Source organism: Harmonia axyridis, chromosome 3, assembly GCF_914767665.1.
Source record: "Harmonia axyridis chromosome 3, icHarAxyr1.1, whole genome shotgun sequence".
Classification (NCBI taxonomy): domain Eukaryota; kingdom Metazoa; phylum Arthropoda; class Insecta; order Coleoptera; family Coccinellidae; genus Harmonia; species Harmonia axyridis.
The window spans coordinates 13,231,659-13,253,868 of record NC_059503.1 but is presented as its reverse complement, the minus strand read 5'-3'; the positions used below and the strand labels follow the sequence as shown (position 1 = coordinate 13,253,868).

General features: G+C 34.0%; 1 protein-coding gene across 2 annotated transcripts in view; it reads right to left on the bottom strand.

Moving 5' to 3' along the window:
- Window positions 1-22,210, bottom strand: part of LOC123674661 — a 143,999-nt gene that overhangs the window by 9,100 nt on the left and 112,689 nt on the right. For both annotated transcript variants that reach the window (XM_045609613.1, XM_045609614.1), the window contains one exon: window positions 3,646-3,846. In XM_045609613.1, the coding sequence (XP_045465569.1) occupies window positions 3,646-3,681 (36 nt within the window). In that variant the 5' untranslated portion in view covers window positions 3,682-3,846. The remainder of the gene's footprint in view (window positions 1-3,645; window positions 3,847-22,210) is intronic.

Genomic DNA, 22,210 nt, shown 5'->3' with positions numbered 1-22,210 from the left:
ATTTTCTGCACTTATAATGAGCACGTTCAAGTTTTCGCCCACTAAGATATTTCAATCGCCTCAATTAACGTTTCAGAATTCACAGAGTCTGATGATCCAATGAATTCACTATAAGAGATAGTTGTAGTATATAATTTTACACATTTTACAAAAATCTTGTCTGTTGAGTGCCAATAAAAAAATCAACATGCCATATAAATTTTCGATCAGAAATGAACTGATTAGGGATTCATTATAGTATGCAAAAAACTTTACTAATTAATGGTGTTCCTGTTTTCTTTCCTAAATTCTAAATTCGACACAAATGACATAATATGCTAGGTAGTTATAATTAATTCGCAAATTCCTAGCTTTCTCTAATTTCAATCAAAAACTTCTTTTTCGAAATGAAGTATTGCCATCAAGATTCGTGTCTAGGTTGACAACTCCAATTGATTGATATTCCTATATTAAATTGCTGGACTTACAGAAGTTGAACCAGTTGTCAACTAATTTGTTTCAAAGCTGGGAGACAGCTCTAATTCAATTTCGCCATATTTGGTGGGATTTTACTGTGTTAACGAGTGTATAAGGAATTTTAATTTAATTTTAATTTTCTATTCGATTAGAAATCTTATTTTGAACTGTCAATGATGTATGGATTCTGTCTAGTGGTGTGATTAAACATTTATAATTCATAATTGGTGGTTGGCATTTCGAATGCATTAGATCCATATCGTAATAGGTTAAGGGGGTTTAAAAAACAGCAGGTACTTTGCAATTTTTGAGCGCTCGCTCTAATGAGATTACTCTCATTTCGTCACAATGTCTGATTTTTTAGAATTTTGAGCCTGGAACTTATAACTTTTGACTCACGACGAATCAATCCTCAAATTTGATTCTGAAAGACATAGAAAATATTCAGGATAGGTTTGAAACTGGAATACCGCAGCTGAAATCAATAATAGGCAAAATCCGACAAGAGGTTCCGTAGATTTGGTCTTTCGAAATTTTGTTTTTCCGTAAGTTTCAAAACTACATATTTGATAGGAACGAAAATATGCATCTGGATATAGAATGATAATTTTAAACCTCATATAGATTTTCATGTTGATCGTGTAACTGGAACCATAGAAAATTCAAAAAGAGTATGAAAAAAACATTACCCAATACCTCAGAGTAATGAACATAGATAGAGGGAGCATATGTCATTTTCAGTAAGCAAATTTTGTCCCCAACATGAGCTATCAAATTTGACATGAAGCGCGCGTTAATGAAAACATATCAGTGATACGATATTTCACTCAATTCGCGAGTTTCTCCACAAAGAACGCACTTCTTATGTCCCATAGTGAATCAACGTTTCATATCAAATCAAAATATATTGAGATGAATGTCTAAATAATTCAGAAAACAAACTTCAAGCGCGCCAAACGGCGTGAAACAACGGATGATACTAGGAGAGCAATAGTTGCCAAACCTTGGATTTCAGCTGGTATACATAAAGGAAATAATAAATATTCTGCATACTATAAATTCGACAATTAGGAAAAATATCGAATTCCCAATATTCAAATTCGCATATTTAATTGAGAATCACTCATATAAATAATTTCTTTCAATATAATATACATTCATAATGAAATTCAAGCAGAATATAAAGAAAATTAGGACAGCATTGACGTGAAGTCTGGGACTTTTGGGTACTCGCTGATCCATTCGCCAATTTAACACATGGAGACCACATATACAGTTATGAAGTCTCCAAGGGTATAATTGGCGTGTGAATGAATTAAATTCTTAAGTTTTCGACTTCGCGTCAAAGCTTTACTAATTTTTATTATGCATCAAATCCCTTCTCTACCGAGGTTGTGGCTGATATCACTAACAGAATTCTTAAACCTAGCGGTGTTGAAAAAAGGTAGTTCTAAGCGGTTTGTCGGTCTCATCCAAAGTATTTAATTTTAGCTTTCGGTTTTCTGGCATTTAATTTGGAAGCATATAATGCGTTCAATCAAACTCCAAGAACCGGTCTGTATCTGATTGAAACTTGCATTATTTATTGGGATATTATCTGTGCAGCTATCGTAGACGCATAATTGTGTTTACAGCGCTAGAGGTGTTCGAATAAATTTTTTTATTATTTATCAATCAGTTCAATGAGGATAATTGGCTCACTTCTCAGTCAGTGTAGAGTTTACGTTCAATCTTAATCGCCTATTTTAAAATTGAATGATTTAATTGAATATTATCTTGTGATTATTTTTATAGTAGTGATCGTTTAATTTTGTTTACTCTTGTATCACAACTTGAAATTTTATAAGCTTATCGTGTACATGATGTTAGGAATTTCATTCGATTTTGAACAGATGCAATTTTGTAGGTTGAGAGAAATTTTTTTTAATTTCCTTTTTATGGAATATTTTTAGTGCAATAACTTTGGCGTTGAATAGAACAAGCCTTTCCATGAAAAAAATCTACAAATGAACGCTTCGTTTTCGAGATATAGGGCGTTAAAATTTGAAAAAAAATTTTAACTTATAACTCTAGTATTATTAGATTCATTGTTTAAATTTTTAGGTATTAAGGTATTGATAATGTAATGATTCGAATTGGGTAAGTGTTCTCTTTCCAGTGGCGTAGATATAGAGGTGCGATGATCCTTTTCTCATATATAGGATATAGGGTTTATAGTTTTTTTTTCATAAAAAGAGTTGTTCTATTCGGCGTCAAAGTTATTGCACTAAAATCTTGACCACCCTGAATATACAAAAAATAATCATCAATCAAGCATCATAAAAAAAGCAAAATATTGGAAAAAAATCCCAATAATTCCGTTACAATAGTTGAGATTTTGCTAGTTAATATAAAATACAAAAATATATAAGACAATTTGTAGGCCCTAGGTATTGAATATGCTGACCCACTGTATGCAGCAAATCCAGAGCAATAAAAAATCTGCAAGTAGCAGAAACAATAACCCCGAGAAAATACACCCAAATAATCTTCTCCATAATGCCCCTCATCAACTTTTATATGAAAAGACAGGAATTGAACAAATAAATGTAAGAATCAAGAGACTCAACAAGAAGTTTCATTCAATAAACTCATTAAACAACAGAACATAATTGTACAATACCACGATGATGAATTAAAAAAGTCAACAAGAAAACACCCTACACAAACTCTGTTGAAACATTTAAATACTAATTGAATAATTATTGTATATAATAATAAAAGTGTATTTTATTTAAGTATAGAAATATAAATTTAAAAGGCTAAAGGACCCTAGGTCGATGGCCATTTTTTTAGAGGGAATAAATAACAGTTACTACTACTATAAAATAACAATTTTAGGCTTTATGCAAAGTTCCATGTTGTTCGCGTCTTCAGAATTATAATTATAATAGAACATTCAAGTATAATATTGAAAAGGAAAGAGAAGAGCACTGACGTGAAAATGAGAGCTTTTGTGTGGTTGTTCATGTATGCGTTAATTGCGCTATTGGAGACCACATAACTCTATACAGATATGTATGTGTTATAAATGTGGTGCATGAATGACTAGCGCTCAAAAGCTCCTGACTTCTTGTCAGTGCTTTCTTTATTTTTTAATGACATGGGGAAATATTAAACTATAGAGTAAAATTTGTTCTTTTCACTTACCGCGATGAAGGCTCGAAGTTGATGTACTATTTGCATAGTAGACAGCACGGACTTTGAGTGAGATCGAGGTAAGGGCTGGACCAACCCTCACACCTCGGTCGCTTCTTTCTTTTGGCTACCGTCGAGTGTGGCCCAGTCCTTGGCGGCAAGAAATCATCCTGAAGGTGTTGTTGAAACTTCCGCAGAAGGAACTTTTGAAACCTGGAAAAAACAACAACTAAAATCTCAAGAGCTACTCTATAAATCCTTCACTAGTTCCAACCATCAATATCTCAATACAAACAGTGGAAAACGTTTCAACTCAATTCATCGAAGACACTTGAATTGTCGATGTTCGATTGAATGAAAGAACTAATTAAATCCGTCTTGATTTCAGTTGATATAGTAGAAAATTTTGTTTATAAAACACCACCTACACAATTCTTTCCCGATTGGCTGATGACCTAACGCAGGACTAATTGGTCTTCCTCAATGAAAAACGTCCCTACAGAATGAATGAGCACTCGATAAAATATCTTTACAAGTTGTTTGTCTAACAGAAAATCCGCTCATTTCCAGTGGAAAGACCAGAAGAAGCACATCGAGGAATTGAATATTAAGTCAATTTCCTGGCTTCATATGTCATTTCAATTATAAGAAGTATTTCTCATAATTTATGTGGCAGGTAACCTTTGCTGTTATCTCTTAATAGAAGTGAAATAAGAGCCCATAAAAAGGTGTAAATGCAAGTATTTTCAATTTGTTGCGGGATGTAAACAACTTCATATACCTCTTAGGATACCGTGTAAGCAATTTCATCTTGTGTTTATGCCCGTCTAAGTGAAAACCAAAAAGGAAGTTTTCAATACAGTGAAACCTACACTATCGACCTACACCAACTGAATTACTGATTTCTGTAATGAACGTTATCATTCTGTGTTCGCGCATTAAAGAGGATTTGAATTTGGCTAACTGTTACTAATGTTGGATATGAAAATTCCATGAAAGAACCGATACCAAGTCGGAAGCTTTTGAGCGCTCATTTAGTAATGTTGAAAATTTAAACAATCTTCTGAATTATAAGGTTACCTAAGTCTTTAATTTCAAGCTAACATATGATATTCTATGAATATCATATATCACCAATTTTGATGTTTCGACCTAGCTCATAGTAAAGGATAAAAGAAGTAGAATTTTGATGTTATATGCCAAAGTGGCGATCTCATTCATACAAAAATTAATGAAATCAGAACTTCAGGATACAATCACTCAATTAACCAGCCCAGTGTTATGCCATGTGGATTTTTCAATAAGAGGTTTCATTTTGAATAGCCTGATATCTGGGCAGTTGTCACTTTTGAAGTTATCTTTTGACTTTTGACAAGTGAAAACTACCTCAGTACCAAAATTGGAACGACGCACGTCTCAACAATGAATTGAAAGTGTTAAAATCATCACTAATAATGTCGTAACTTCCGTGATTGGATTCTCCAAATTACTCGAATAACGGCTAGTGATTTTGATACATGTTCCATAAACGAAATTGCCAAGCAGAAACTTTTGCCGTTAAAATATTATCACTATAGTGGTATGGCATATGAAATGATTTCAGCTCCACCTTGAGAACTTTAAGAGTTTAAGACATTACCTCAGTAGAAATGAAAAAACGCGCAACAATTCTCAACTTCAGTTCTGCGCTTTTCTAGAAATCTAGATTATAAAATCCAATACAAGATTTTATTGAGTAATTCAGCCACCAATAGTTATCTCCATCATTAAAATCAGATTAAATCCTGACATGATTCTACTTTATTGATCGATCATCCTAAACGAGACCATTTTTATGGGTCTATCAAATTTCGACGATGTCCAGTTTGGACGTTGGGGTGACACCTCCCACGTTAACGATTCACATATCGCGTTTTAAGCCAGATACAAACCGAGATTTCGAATGATCAAAGATACGAATTTATGATTGCGCTTTCACGCGTCAGAACGAAAAGAATCGGCAACCACGAGTGCTTTACTGAATCCGATTAGAAGAAGATTATAAAAACTTGCTCCTCGGAATTTATAACTTCTAAGTCAGTTGCAATGGTACGAACTTGGTATTGGTGCGTATGTTATATATGTGTTTTGATGGTAGGATTATAATGAGTAATGTGTGTTCGTTCTTCAATGAATATTAATTTCCATGAATCAATCCGTTTCCAAGATGTCCACTCGCTTATGTGTATCCTTAACGATGGAATTACAAGAATGGAATGCTATCTCCAAATGGTACATTGGTTCTTATGTCGCGATGATTTGTGAGAGAAAATTTGTAACACGAGGTCGTGACTAGAAGAATGTTAAGTCGAAGAATAGGAAACCTTCCAAATGGTCTCAAATATTTAATTGGAAACGACCCATATAAGGGGGGCTTGATGAGCCAATAGTAAATAATAAACGAGCCATGAAAAATAACAACATTTTTGGGATTCGGCATGTTTAGGAATTTTACAATTTCTAATGAATTATGGTTCATACAGGTTCATCTGATATGCTGTATATGTATGTTGAATAAGATTATTTGAATAATTTTAAGATAGGTACCTATGGAAATTGATAAGTTGAATGCTTCAATTTATTTTTTTTATTAAGCCAAAATCAAATGAAAACTGAAATAACGACACGAAAGATTGTGCAAAATTTTATATCAATCGTCACACGTCGTCCTTAGCATGCGCGTGGAGAATGCGAATTGTACTTTTTCAATAATTATGGAATGCGCAAGGTATAATATTCATTCATTACATTCAAAAGAGACAGTCCATCAAGAGCGATTATTATATGTATAGCGTTATTGGATCGTTTGGAGGATGAAATCGTTGAAAAACGGCCCTATTTGAAGAAAAAAAGTGCTATTTCATCAAGACAAATCACTGAAAACAATGGCAAAATTGCTTTAATTGGGCGTCAAATTGCTTCTGCATCCACCGTATTCGCCAAATCTGGCCTCCAGCGACTTTTTCCTGTTCTTAGACCTCAAAAGAATGCTCGCTGGAAAGAAGTTCAGCGCCAATGAAGAATTATCGCCGAAACTGAGGCCTATTTTGAAGCGAAAGACAAATCGTACTACAAAAAAGGTATCGAAAAGTTGGAAGATCTCTATAATCTCTGTATCGCCCTCGAAGGCCACTATGTTGAATAATAAAATAAAATTTGGCCAAAAAATGTGTTTTACTATGGTAGGCCGGGGACTTTTCAATTGGCCTGTTATGTTTCTTTATCATCTCTTCTATTGGTATGGTTTCTATCTTAAGGTAATCTTCTACCCATCTGCTAGTTGCATACTATAGTTAACCTATGTCATGTCTAATTCTTTCGTAGAGTGTACTTCGTGATTTTGTTTGAAAAACTCAGGCTTTCTTCTAGACTCTAAAATCACAATATATATTTGGCTACAAATGAAACCTACATTCTTCAAGGATCTGGCTTCTGTTTTCCGGAATATAAACTTGATCCTTATCATTCCTAAAGGCTTCAGAATTCAACAAATAAATTGGGCTTACCTCACAAGAGATCATAACAACCACACAATTTAGAAGAGAATAGATAGAATTTCAAATATGGAAGGAACTAGACCCACGTAAAACAATTGTTGGTAACGATCAATATATCGGTATTCTATCGCTCACCATCTAACAAGATCGTCCATTCCTTTCAAGATTTCATTCCTGATAACCGTTAACACTTCGCTGTTCATAAGTTGAAAATTACTGCTCATTAAAATGTGAAAGATGTGATGAAATTATCAATCAAATCAACTACAAACAGTGTAATAGACTGAAGTTAGTAGCTGTTATTATAGGGAAGAAAATTGTGCTCCAGTTTAAAGACGTAATTGTCCTAATGATGCATGAAATTGGTGATTGAAACCCTTACCCGATGAAAGAGTATCTGTGAATCTGTTACTTTCTTTCGGCCTAAGGTGATTTATATGGACTTTTGAAATATATTCTTCTGAAAATAATGTACAGTTTTAAGAGCGGAGTTGGTAATAACGTTGAGGTATTTCATTTCTTTGATGTGGTACCGCCTCATTTCAATTTTGGAGAAGGATTTGAAGACATCTAGTTGTTATCTGTTATGTCATCAGGTGCATTGAATTAAAATAAAATATTGATAAAATATAACAGGTTACTCTTTTCAACTTTTACGATATAGGCATTTCATAATTGTGAGTTAAAATTTTTAGAAAATATGGAAGGTACATATGCAAATGAGTTTACATTGTTCCATAAAGTTATTACGTCATTTTATATTCAGACGCATTGGAATTGTTCAATAATTTCATTTAGATAAAATGCTATTATTTTGTGCTGCTAAAGAACAACGACCCATAATTGCTTTAGTTTTGCTAATTGTGACTGCAAAATATTCGACATTGTTGTAGTCAAAAAGGTGAAGATGGTTTACGTTCGAGAAATTTGGAATAATAATGAACATCATACTGACTAGGCATTTTTCCAGTTTTTTTATTGATATTTTCAAAACTATGAGGAATGATGCAATAGTAGAAACAAAAATCGACTAGTGTTTTTTTAAATTATTTCACAAAACGAAATATATACAGAGTGGTCAACATATTGATTGCAACTTCATTTTTTCAAATGGAACACCCTGTTTATTTTTCTTTATTTGACTAACTCTTTTTTCCTTGATTTTGAAAATATAAGATATGTTTGGCCTATCTCTCTTATTCTGAGTACCACAGAGTTTCAAATTTTAAGAACCACTTGGCAAGCTAAGTAATCAGTTTTCAAGTGGAAGGCTGCGATAATTCAGAATACCCTTTTTTGAGTTATCTTGTTGGCAACTATATTTGACATACGTTTGTCATTGAATGAAACTATTCATCGAATATGCAGTACACAGAAGCAGAAAAATTTTAAATATTTTCACTTTATATAAAATGAAGAACAATATAAATAAGAAAGCTACAAGGAGAGAATATATGAAGTTGAATCCAAATCATCCAATTCCAATTTAGTGAAAAACGTATGTCATATCGTTGCCAACGAGATAACTCAAAAAAGGGCATTTTGAGTTATCGCAGCCTACCACTTGATAACTGATTACTGAGCATGCCAGGTGGTTCTTAAAATTTGAAACTCTGTGGTACTCAGAATAAACGGGAAAGACCAAATATATGTTATATAATCGAAGTCGGGGGAAATAGAGCTAGTCAAATATAGTAAAATATACAGGGTGTTCCATTTGAAAAAATGAAGTTTCAATCAATATGTTGCCCACTCTGAATATATTACGTTTTGTGAAATCATTTTAAAAAGCACTAGTCGATTTCGTGAAGCTTTTGAAGAAAACATTTTTTTCTACTTCTTTTAGTAAAGTAGTTAAAGGAGGGGGTTAAAATTATGCTGAAAACCCGGTACCTAGTTCGTAAAAAAACTGCTTAGTAGAAAATGTCGAAAAATATCTCAATCCCAATATTCAGGAGTTAAATTGACCCAGATTCCTCTAGAAACGGCTAATACGCTCTATTAGTGATGACGTCACACACCGCCATTTTAGTTCTCCTGTCAGTGGTCAGAATCCAAACAAACGAATTGTCATTCAAATTAGTACGTTGTCGTTGAAAAAATTGTCTTATTTTGATAAATAAGATTATTTAAGGAACGATTTTACTATTAATTGATAGACAGAAGGAACGAGATTGATGCCAGTAAGTTCGAACTTGAAGTTCAACTAATAAACACGGCTTTTTACAAAATCTGGGGAATGATACAGGATTCAAACTTACTGGTATTAACCTCATTCCTTCTGTCTATCAATTAATACTGAAATCGTTCCTCAAATACTCTTATTTATGAAAATAAGTCAATTCCCTCAACGACACCGTACTAAATGACAATTTATTTGTTTGGATTCCGAATACTGACAGGAGAAACAAAAATGGCGGTGTGTGACGTCACACTAATAGAGCGTATAGGGTCTCGAACTTGGTACACCCTGAACTCCAAGACTGCATTTGGCGTGTTAATAAACAAGACCTCAATTTTTTAGTGGTGAATGGCTTCAAATATGACCATTGAAGATTTATTTCAATTCCGCCTCACAAAGCTATCCTCGTAATTGATCCAAAATCAAAACAACGGAATCATTTACTAGCATAATTTCCTATTTACTACACTGCAAATCAGGCGATTTTTCGATAGCTGATTGAAATAACGGTAAAATAACATACGCGGCACCGCTGAAACAAAAAAGATGTCCAGTGATTTGTGGACAGCGTAACTTGTAGGTATCTTCAACTCCTCTAGTAGCGAGCGAGTCTCGGTTGTTTACGACGTCTAGTTTGTTAACATGTCTAAGCTTTCAGCTGTGGAGGAGAGCAGGATAGGAAAAAAGCAACTGTTGACACATATTTTTTTCATAGCCATTCGAAACGGCTAAATAACCGCTACCTCCTATGAGTTTCTGTTATGTCGACTGTGGCATTCTTTCTGGTCGTTCAAATGAAAAATGTCTTTCTTTAGACATAACTTCACGGTAAAGGCTGGTAGTATTCCGGAGAAAGTTATTTGGTCTAGATATTTCGAAGGATTGTAGACACTGAAACTGCCTGAAGAATGACTTAATTCGCGAAACTGAAACCTGTTAAATTTTTAATGGATTCGTTAGAAAATGAAACAAAATTAACGAAATAATTGTTCCGCCAGCAATGTGACTCCTTCAGTTTAATTTCACATTTCGACTGATCAGACCAAAAGAAAAAAAAATTCTCTATTTCCCTATCGTAGTAAAACTGGTAGAAAAATTTGAGCTGGTGGGAAGAGTTAATGATAAGAAATCTAAACTGTGTGTATCGCTCAAGAACAACTGAACTTATTGCTGTAAAATGAGGATGGTGCAACTGGAATGGATAGGTTTTTATGGCCGAAAGTGGAGGATATGTATGATGGCGACGTTTATTTTCAACAAGACGGGGATATGTGTCACACAAGCAACGCGACAATCGCAATTTTGCAAGAAAAGTTGCCTGGCCGAGTTAATTCTTCAAGACGTGATCACATTAGCTTCCGAGATCTTGTGTTTTAACACCCTCAAACTTTCCAGAAATTGTGAGGGTGACAGTTACGGGGATGCGAATAGACGAAAAGTTGTTCCCCCTCGAATCAGAAATTGACGGGTCCGAGCGATTTTTCACATTTTCATTCTGAAGCCGAAAAATCGAGGTGTTACGTTTTTGTTGGACCAAACTGTATGTTGTAAAGGGTGTTTTTTTTAGAGCTATAGAACATTGAATTGCAATAAAACAACGATGGATTATTCGATTGACATGAATTTTATTTATCCGCAAGATAATCTTGTGGCATTACATTTTAATTTTAAATATGATTTCTGGCATATGACCGCCACGGCTGGCTCGGATGTAGTCCAATCTGGACGTCCAATTTTCGATGACTTTTTCCAACATTTGTGGCCGTATATCGGCAATAACACAACGAATGTTGTCTTCCAAATGATCAAGGGTTTGTGGCTTATCCGCATAGACCAATGACTCTACATAGCCCCACAGAAAGTAGTCTAGTGGTGTTAAATCACAAGATCTTGGAGGCCAATTCAAAGGTCCAAAACGTGAAATAAGGTGGTCACCAAACGTGTCTTTCAATAAATCGATTGTGGCACAAACTGTGTGACATGTTGCGCCGTCTTGTTGGAACCACAGCTCCTGGACATCATGGTTGTTCAATTCAGGAATGAAAAAGTTAGTAATCATGGCTCTATATCGATCACCATTGACTGTAACGTTCTGGCCATCATCGTTTTTGAAGAAGTGCGGACCACAGATTCCACCAGCCCATAAAGCGCACCAAACAGTCAGTTTTTCTGGATGTAACGGTGTTTCGACATACACTTGAGGATTAGCTTCACTCCAAATGCGGCAGTTTTGTTTGTTGACGTAGCCATTCAACCAGAAGGGCGCTTCATCGCTAAACAAAATAAAATGGACGTAGTGCGCCATACGTATTCCGCACAGAACTATTATTTTCGAAATAAAATTGCACTATTTGCAAGCGTTATTCAGGCGTGAGTATATTGATGATGAATTGCCAAACCAAACTGAGAATAAATCACTTGACAGCTGTTGAATCGGTCGCCATCTTGAACAGTAATGCCAACTTAAAGTTACATACCTCGAAAAAAAACACCCGTTACGTGGAGTAATTTTTTCTCATTTATTGAAATCATCAGGAAATGAAAATTTCGAACGGACATATTTATTTGAAATTTGAGAATTGCAGACATTTTGACGAAATTATAGAGCGACCAATTTAGAATCAAAAATTGAAAAAAATCACTGACAGCTCAAATTCTTGATAAATTATTCGAACCTCTTGACAATCGATATCTCAATAATTATTGAAATTATTCGATTATACCGAACACTAATTGCAGTTTGCAATGAGCTCTCCGACATTCTTACTAGAAGAAATGCATAATAATGAAATCTACGATTATTCCTTCGAAGATGCCCCACCATTATGAAGTTAAAATTTTTGCATTCTCCTTATCCCTTTAAACAACTTGATTTATCACTGTCGAATACTTCAACTTCGCCCTAACGCGTGGTAAGAGAATCCTCATTGTTAAATCTGAATACCATGAATAAATTATAATTGTTATAACAGAAAATAGTCTAGAATCATCCCATACAGCCCTCATATCATAATCGCTAACAAATCGTGCACCTCCTTTATGTATAACAAGCCTCTATGTTCCATAGAACTACGCCGGTAATTATTTATAATATATAATGAACCATAGTTCAGCAAACAATAATATATTTCAGGGGAACTGCCTAGGAATTATCTAGTTGACTTTTGGAAAAATGTAAAATTCAAAATGAACTCTGCCCATGTTTCCTAGATTGAATTATGGCTAGAACCAATCTATGTTATTTATGAATTAGAGATAAGAGGTTGATGGATTTTCGTGAGAAGGAATTATTTATAAATTTATGAAATGAAATCAATTTCCCGTTTTTGTGTGCTCGTTTCATTGCGCACATCAATGTCTATAGTTTTGAAGAAATAAACCTACTCAGAAACATAAGAAGTGTTACAACCAGGAATAATAGTAGCTTCAAGTTGATTTATTGGAAGTAGTATATTTGAAGCATTGTATGAGCAATATAACTATAAAAATGCCTTTTTTTTGATAAATCATTGACTAATATAAGTTTTTCCAATAAGAGGTTTCCTAATATTGGAGAGATTTCAAGCTAAGCTCAAGTAGTAGTTTTTCAATTTCAAGTCAAGTATTTTTTTATCAAGTACTTGAATCATATCAATAAGCTACTTGATTTTTAGATCATTAGGTATGTAGTGTCCCATAAATAAAATAAAGATGAAATAGAAACATTAATTAAATCACTATAAATCATAACAAAATAAAAAATGAAAAAGAAATAAAGTTTCATAAAGTTGAGAGACCTCCGCCTTGTTTGATTTCATAACTTTCCATCCAGGATCTAAGACACATGAGGCATTTTATAGATTTGTCGCCTAACCTATTGCGGGTTTTTGTAACTGTAAGAGCAGCTCTGGAAAATTGTTTTTCAACAGGAGTTGAAGATGCTGGCGTTGATAAATAATCCTTGGCCATTTTGGCCAAGTTTGGAAAGATATTTCTGAATGTACCAAGATGTACCAATACATTTCATATAAATATGAGAAAAGTACTAATGAAGTCAAACTGGCGAATGCTTCAGTCTCTCGGCGCTCGAGGAATACCCTTATTCAGTCTAAGCGCGCACAAGATTGCAAAAATATAAACCGTGCGATGCGTGCATATCAAGCTCAAGTAATATCAAGTAGCTTGATTCAAGTCAAGCAATAAATATCTAAAATCAAGTCAAGTCAAGCTCAAGTATGTAATTTTTCACGAGCTTGATTTTCAAGTCAATTAGTTGGTTGAAATGTCAAGCTACTTGGCTTGATGAATCCCTACCCAAATGAATATTTTCTTGTCTGCATGTATTTTTTTGTCATACTGGTACTTTAGTATCGTGTTTATTGTTGATTTAACCTCAAAATGACAATGACAAAAAGGCGATGAGAGACCAATACCATTAAAATCAAAGAAGGCTGGTTCATTCAAAAATGGCCACTTTAATCTTAAGGTTTCTCAAGAGTAAGTGTTTCAGACATCTTGGGCATAATCTACTTACAATACACAAATGACATAAGAAATGTCAATAATAGTCAGTGTTGCCCTCATAACCATTTAAAATTGAATAATTCCTAATGGAAAAACCGTTGCACTACAAGGATCAGCTAAAATATATCGACAAACATGCCGAATTCGGAGATCAAAAATTCGTTCTTCTCTAAAGTGTTCACACAGCCTCTTCCTACTTAGCAAGCAAAATATCCCAAATCGAAGATCCACCGTCCACCGCACCAAACATAAAAGAAATCAGCGTCCGCCGAAAATAGAACCACAAAATATGAATGGCACAATTATGCAAATGAAGTAAGCATTTAAATTCATTTACCACCTCTCTCCGAATACTCAGCAACTTCTTACCGTCCAAGATGGCTCGATTAATTTGCAAGTGATATTTCATTACCTGTTGGGGGAAGAAAGGATTGTCCAACATAAGCAGGCTTCCCAACCGTGCGGATCACCACTAAGAGAGGCGTGTTCTGCTAGTTAACATCCAGCGACAATTTACATACATAATGAACAACATTATCTATGAATAATGTAGTCATGCTAATAAATTTGTCTATAATCGTAACTCTGCGCTCGGTTCAGTTTCTTTCCTGGAATAGGTCGGGATCAGGTGATTTGAGTTAATAATGTCAAAATTAACTGGCGCTTTTCTTCGATCCTGCGCCAACATCAAAGAGATTCCTTCGAGGTAATGGCTGATGTCTGCGGTCAATTTTCTTCTGGCATGTATGCCGGATAATGAACGAAGAGGAATATTTTAGCCTATTCTGTTTACGTGAATTGTTCAGACTGGTTTGTTACAGAACAACAGTTCAAATAAAACGGACCTGAATGTTGGTTAGTTTAGTTCGTGTCAGTATTATCATTTCATTCTGGATGTGAGACTATCAGGGGTCTGCTCCACCAGACTATACTCAGTGACATAAAGAATGATCAACACCAAGAAGGCATTTACGACTAAACTTCTTCTTCTTTTCAAATATTTCAAACTATGGGCCAGTCACCACAGCTGGAATTGGCCACAGCAATAACAATATGTATCCAAAATCAGTTTAAAAGGAACCAGTAATCGACCTCATCCAGTGGAATGATTCCAGATACAGTGGAATCTAGGATGAAACTATATCATTCCACCAATTAGGAAAGTAGAAGTTTGGTGAAATTGCAAACAATAAACGCAAGCTAAACGACCAAACTTGGCAGAAATGTTCACTTTATTAAAGGTTGAAATTTTAAGTGTTGCTTATTGCAAAGCCACTAAGACAGCGAGACACTTGCTATGCGATGCAAAGCTGTTCACCGGGAAAAAGGCTACAACACCTTGGTTCTTGGTTTTTAAAGATGTAGCCCCCAGAAAGGTGATGAAGTTCATTGAAACGCCTCTCCTCTAATCTAATTTAAGTATACGATCATATACAAAACACCTCCCAGATGTAAATAAGTTGTAAAAGGAAGCATCTTCAACAAGTGATGAAGTTAAAATACTTGGACCTAGTTCTCTATAGTTTTGGTGACATAAAAGCAGAAGTAAGAACACAACTAGTTAAGGCAACAAGAACAGCCTCAAAGCTCAGTTATACCATTTTTCGCAACAGTTATATGAGATTTGAGACAAAAATCCGTATTTCCGAAAGCACTTTGAAACCAATTCTGACATAACCTGCAACATCTAAGACATGCCAGATAATGGAAATAATTGCAACATTCAATTGGTGTTTTAAGATCGACAAACTAATCTGTTGACTATACCTGGGAAGTGAACCATCTCACTTCCCCAATACATTTGATTGGACATGCTCCGAGGAATAAAAGTGGACCAGAATAGATCCCTCTGGGACACCAACTACATTGAAGAAGAAAAAATCAAGTTTCTTCTGGAATGTCTCGCGAATACTGAACGAAGAGAATATTTAAGCCTATTCTGTTAACGTGAATTTTCAGCACTGGTTCTACTTTGCGAAACGTTGATTTGTGACCAAACAACAGTTAAATTAAAACGGATCTGAATGTTGGCCAGTTTAGCTGTGATAACTGGTAGAATCAGTTTACGCTTCAGTACTCTCCAACATGCCATGTGGAGTGATTACATTACTATTACGTGTTTTATTTGTTGGATTTGATTAGCAGGGAATCGAATGAAGTGGGTTTTGTGTAAAAATCTATGTAGGAGCGTCACGTTAGTGCACCTTCTGCTATATATTGCACCGCATTTATTTTTTTATATATGTCTTCTTCCATTGCGTAGAATATTTCAAATTGAAATTGTGGATCCATGCAATTTGAAACCCAGATTTTTTGTGTAATTTTTTGGGTGATCATGTTGGGATAATAATATACCAAAATTGATAATTCGCAGATTATATTTGTTATGTACCATAAAAAAAAACAGATTTGATAATTCGAATATTGTATAGGCTCATCCACTAGAAATGATACAATTTGAAATGGTTTTAATTATTTAGTTAATTGGCTCACTATTTGTATTCTCGACACTGTATAATTTTTTTGACATTTCTTATGTCATTTGTGTTCACTAGGATATGCCGTTCAATCATAGAAAGATACACGCTTCAACAATTATTGAATTATTTAATACAAAATCAGTGCTCATTGAGAAATTTAGGAAACATTCATGGACGACATTATTAAGTTAATTGACTCACTATTCGTCGTATTCTCGATAAAGTTGGAAGTGAATTTTTTTTACATGATACAAGAACACCAGTACCAATATACACACTACCATTGAAAATTTAAAAATAAATTTTATAAAGGAAGATGGTTTCTATGAATAATGCCTGGTTTCATTGAATATTCATGAATTTAGAGTAGGAAATCAAAATACGTATGATATAATTTTCACGATATGTGATGGTGTTCACTAATTGGATATTCAATATGAATTTGATTAAATATGTAAAATGATGACTAGAATGAAATATTAATTTTTCTAGGATATAAATATTGGAGCTATTGTAACTTCTTTTCATTCATGCTGCGCTACAATCATTAGATAATTTGAATTATACAACAATAGATCCAATATATCCAAGGATATAAAATACTCTGGCAAGAAAGTCAGAAGTATGATGGCACTATGCTTTCTTGTTTTTTTCTCCTGAAAAATTATGCTTTTCGAGAACTTATTTTCAGTCTTGTGACTCTATCATTCAGGATATTGAACAAAAATGAAGAAATGACGTCAAGACAGGAATTTTTGAACAACTGTTCATTTGTGTCAGTTCTGTGGTATCCAAGCGCGCAATTGGCGAATGAACGAGCGCTTAAAAAGTGCTGAATTTACGTCAATTCAGTACTAATTGTCGTAAATAATTATGAATGAGGTCATTAATTTTATTACTAGCAATTTATAGAAATTTTATATCTTGAAAAAAATTTCTATGAAGAAAAGCTTCTTGAATTTGTATTAGTATACTCCAAAACAAGTTGCAGCATGAGCTCATATTCCAACACGAATGCGAAATTCGAACGCTTGAGTGTTGAAATTGACTTCTGCAACGAGTATTAGACGATATTTTCTCCAGTTTTGTGCAGTATTATCGACATTCAATGAAAAATTCAGATTATTTCAGTCAAGATTCGTGAAGCATTATCGAAATTCAATGAAAAATTCAGATTATACATCCTAGGGAGTTTTGTATTGTATCTTTGCAGTTGGTGCGACTGTTACGATAATTGACAGATTGTGGGATTTTAATTTGAATCGTACGTTTCAAATATTGAAATAATTCATAATTACACATTGAATTCGTGAATTATGTCTGACGAAATCGATTTAACACCACCAGATTTGAGAGAAATTGCGAATAATGTTACAAATCAGTTCACTATATTCGAATTATATTATATCGACCATTGACGTTTGTTGAAATTTGATAGGATCGGAAGTCAGTGTAGACAACCACAAAACGAAAAATATAACTGAAAAGAATGCTGTAATGAGTTCATTACAGCACTGTTTTTTGTACTGTAATGGACTCATTACAACGATACTGAAATAGAGAAAATCAATTACCTAATGATTCGAAAGATTTGACATTATTTAGGGAAAAATCAACAAATGTTGAATATTTCGAAAGAATGAGATCTCCCTATCATGAAACAAATTAGTATAAAAAAAAATACTCAACAATATTCAAATAATACGTAGAAATGTCGACTCAACGAACGAATCATGACAAGATATGGTATTTTATCGGATCTGATTGCCCGCCAACAGTAAGACCAATTCCAGTTGAAGTTTCATGGAATCACTTCACAAGATCACAGAATTCGAATAAAAACTCAAGTTCATCTCACCAACGATAGGCGTCGTTTCAACCTGTGTGGCCGTAAAAAGTTCTTTTCGCAGCACACGCTCCTTCAAGCTGTCAATTTTTTTTTGTTCCGCGGCTTCTCTGTGCCTTTATAATCAGATGCAAATTTCCAATGAAGACATAACAACTTGGAGTGAATTAACGTCAGACATTTAAATATGAAAAATAAAGATAGCGGTTTTGGCAGGTAAAAAGGGAAAGGACTAGCAGAGCACTACTTCTTGGATGTGATGTTATCAGCACGTCTACGAGTGATGGCTGATAAGAGTTATATTCGCCAGAATGCATGTTCATTATCAGTTCCGCAAAGAATTTTAACAGTACGAAATTTCAGGGAATTCAACGTATCGAAGGTAAGTAACATTTGAGTTCGATGATAGCTTTATAGCTTTCTTGTTATTTATGTATATCGAGTGTCCTTCCTTCCATTTCATTTATTAATTTCTTGTCGAATTTTTTAAGAGGACTTCATAATAAATTAATGAGTTTGATTCGGACAATCTGAGAAATAACTAAAATCAGATTGAATAAACTAATGAGTATTCAATATCTTTTTGTAAAAATTCTGTGTTACCTTTCCTAATCATTGAAGAAGGCTGTTGAAAGAGGATGCCAAAAGCTACACATATTTGATTCTCAATTCAGTACTGAATGGCTAGTACCAATGTCTTCATAAATTCCAATACCAAGAGCCTATACCTCAAAAAGCCCTTTTCTATTGTACTTACAATTAGTTTAAAGGCCTGGGAAAGAAATTTGACGCTAAGTGATTGCCAGAGTTGAAGTCTATTTCAAAAGCAAAGACGAATCTTTCTGCAGAAAAGGTATTGAAAAGTTAGATCATCATTGGACTGTTTGGCCTATCTCACTTATTCTGAGTACCACAGAGTTTCAAATTTTAAGAAGCACCTGGCAAGCTAAGTAACCAGTTTGCAAGTGGTGCTGCGATAACTCAAAATGCCCTTTTTTGAATGATCTCGTTGGCCACGATATGACATACGTTTTTCACTATAAATTGGAATTGGATGGTTTGGATGCAACTCTCCTTGTAGCTTTCTTATTTTTATTGTTCTTCACATAAAGTGAAAACTTTTCCGCTTCTATGTAGTTCATATTCGATGAATAGTTTCATTCAATGACAAACGTATGTCATATATCGTTGTCAATAAGATAACTCAAAAAGGGCATTTCAAATGATTGCATCCTTCCACTTGAAAACTGATTACTTAGCTTGCCAGGTGGTTCTTAAAATTTGAAACTCTGTGGTACTCAGAATGAGAGAGATAGGCCAAACATATGTTAAATATTCGAAATTAGAGGAAAAAGAGCTAGTCAAATAAAGAAAAATATACGGAGTATTCCATTTGAAAAAATGAAGTTGCAATCAATATGTTGCCCACTCTGTATATATTTCGTTTTGTGAAATCATTTTAAAAAACACTAATCGATTTCGTGAAACTTTTGTAGAAAACATTTTTTTGTACCTCTTTTAGTAACAAAGTTATTGGGGGGGTCAAATTATGGGGAAAAACCCGGTACATAGGCGTACAACTTTGCTTCCGCCGTTTTTTCCGGAATTCGAGGCTTTATTGTAAAAAACTGGTTATACATTTATGATTAAAAGTATTGTTCATCGCTGTCCACTACTTTCTAAAATCTTTCGGGCAGCGAACGAATCCCGCGTTGAAAAAACTGGCCATCTTTTGATCCACGAATCGATCCAATTTTTTACTTCTTCATAAGATTGGAAGTCCTGGTCAGCCAGGTCGTGTGCCATTAATCGAAACAAGTGATGGTCTGAGGGAGTAACGTCTGGAGAATACGGCGGGAGGGGTAGGACAAGTATTTGTTGACAACTTTCGTAACACTCCAATTTAGTCCGCATGAATGGTGACATTATAAATATTCGTTACTCTTTAATTATTGAGTGCTATTTGTTATTTTATGCAGTATAAAGGCACACCCAATTATACCTAATGCTTTGTACCAGAAAACTATTCGAACCACTGTCGAACCACTCTGCAAGATATTAACCATAAAATTAAATTCGAAAATCTCGACATGCACATGATAGCTTTGCCTCGGAAAATATTTCAATATATCATTTTTTAATAAATAAATAAAAACACTTGACTATACGTTCACAAATTTTTTAATAAAATATTATATTACGTTGACATGCATGTTTCGGGTTTTACCCCATTCTCAAAACTAAACAGAATAATAAACGGTACAAATTATACATCAAACAAAACAGATGTTAACACCGGAGATAAGCGGAACTCCAGCTGATCGTTCACAATTGGCAATTTTTGTTTATGTGCTGAAGATATTTCTAAACATTCTAAAAGATCTAATCGCTTACTTTTCTCTCCTTCGTGTAAAATTTTGGTTTTATTGAAATCTATAAAATGGTTACAAGAGATACAATGAGTTGAAAACCCCGTTGTGGATTTATTTTGTAAAATAGATTTTTTATGTTCTTCAACCCTAACTTTGAGAGAACGACCGGTTTGACCAACATAAAAAGCAGGACATTCGTCACAGAACAACTTATATACACCACTTTTTTCTGAATCACTTAACTTATCCCTACCATCAGAAAACATTGATCTCAAATTTTTCTTGTTTGTACACACAATATCAACTCTGTTTTTTCTTAATCTATTACAAACTATGTCGCTAATCTGTGGAATATAATTAATATATACAAATCTCTTCATTTGATCTTTAGGTTGAGGTGGATAGATACAAGTTAAAAGTTTTTCACGTTGTTTTTTCAATATTAATTTATCTATTATGTCAGGAGAGTAGCCGTTGTTCTTTGTTAATAACTTTAACATCTCAACTTCTTTTTTGAAGTTATTCTCCGATAGAGGAGTGGAAATAAGTCTGTGCACAAGGGAATGAAACGCAGACATTTTAATTCTATAAGGGTGTGAACTACTATTATGAATGAGAACATCGGAAAAAGTTGGTTTTCTGTAAATATCAAAATCAAGATGGTCATTTACGATTTTTATCTGAATATCCAGGAAGTTGAGTGATTTATCCACATTTTCCAATTCCAAAGTGAACTGAACACCGTCATAAAATGAGTTAATAAGCTTTAGAAATGATTCGAGTTCTGAATCCGAGCCAGTCCAAATACAAAATACGTCATCAACATATCGCTTCCAGTACAGTACATATACAGTCAGATTATTATTCATTATGGAAAATATTTTCTTTTCCAAATGTGTCATAAAAATTTCACTGAAAAGGGGGGATGAAGGAGAACCCATTGGTAGACCATCTAGTTGTTGATAAAATTTCCCATTGAACTTAAAATAGCTCTGTTCAAGACATATTTGTAGTATTTTCATTGTTTCTTCAATTATTTCCGTACTGAGTGAAATATTGTCATGGAGTTGTTCACTGACTAAATTTTTGATTTCTGCAGTCGGTATGGATGGAAATAAATTCACTACATCGAATGAAATCAACCTGGCATTTGAGGGAATTTTGAGGATCTTTAATTCGTTTGTTAATTGAACTGTATTTTTGATAGAATAAATAGGATTATGTTGTATCATACCTGGTAACATCGAATTCAAGAATTTACAGAGCTTCAAAGATGGTGCATGAGTATATGAAACAATGGGTCTCATCGGACAATTTTCCTTATGTATTTTAGGAAGAGCATATAATAAGGGTATTCTGGGGTTCATTATGGTTCATTATTATGCATGTCAACGTAATATAATATTTTATTAAAAAATTTGTGAACGTATAGTCAAGTGTTTTTATTTATTTATTAATAACGATGTTTCACCAAGTGTTGAGCGAGAGATCTATTTCTTTATATCATTTTTTATTGATATTTCACAAACATATATCAACGTTTTAATCGGCAATTCATAAACCAAAAGCTGTCAACCAACAAAAAAATTGTTAGATAATATCGATTCTGTATAAATAACAGATAAAAATATCAATACACACCTTCACAGTACACCGCT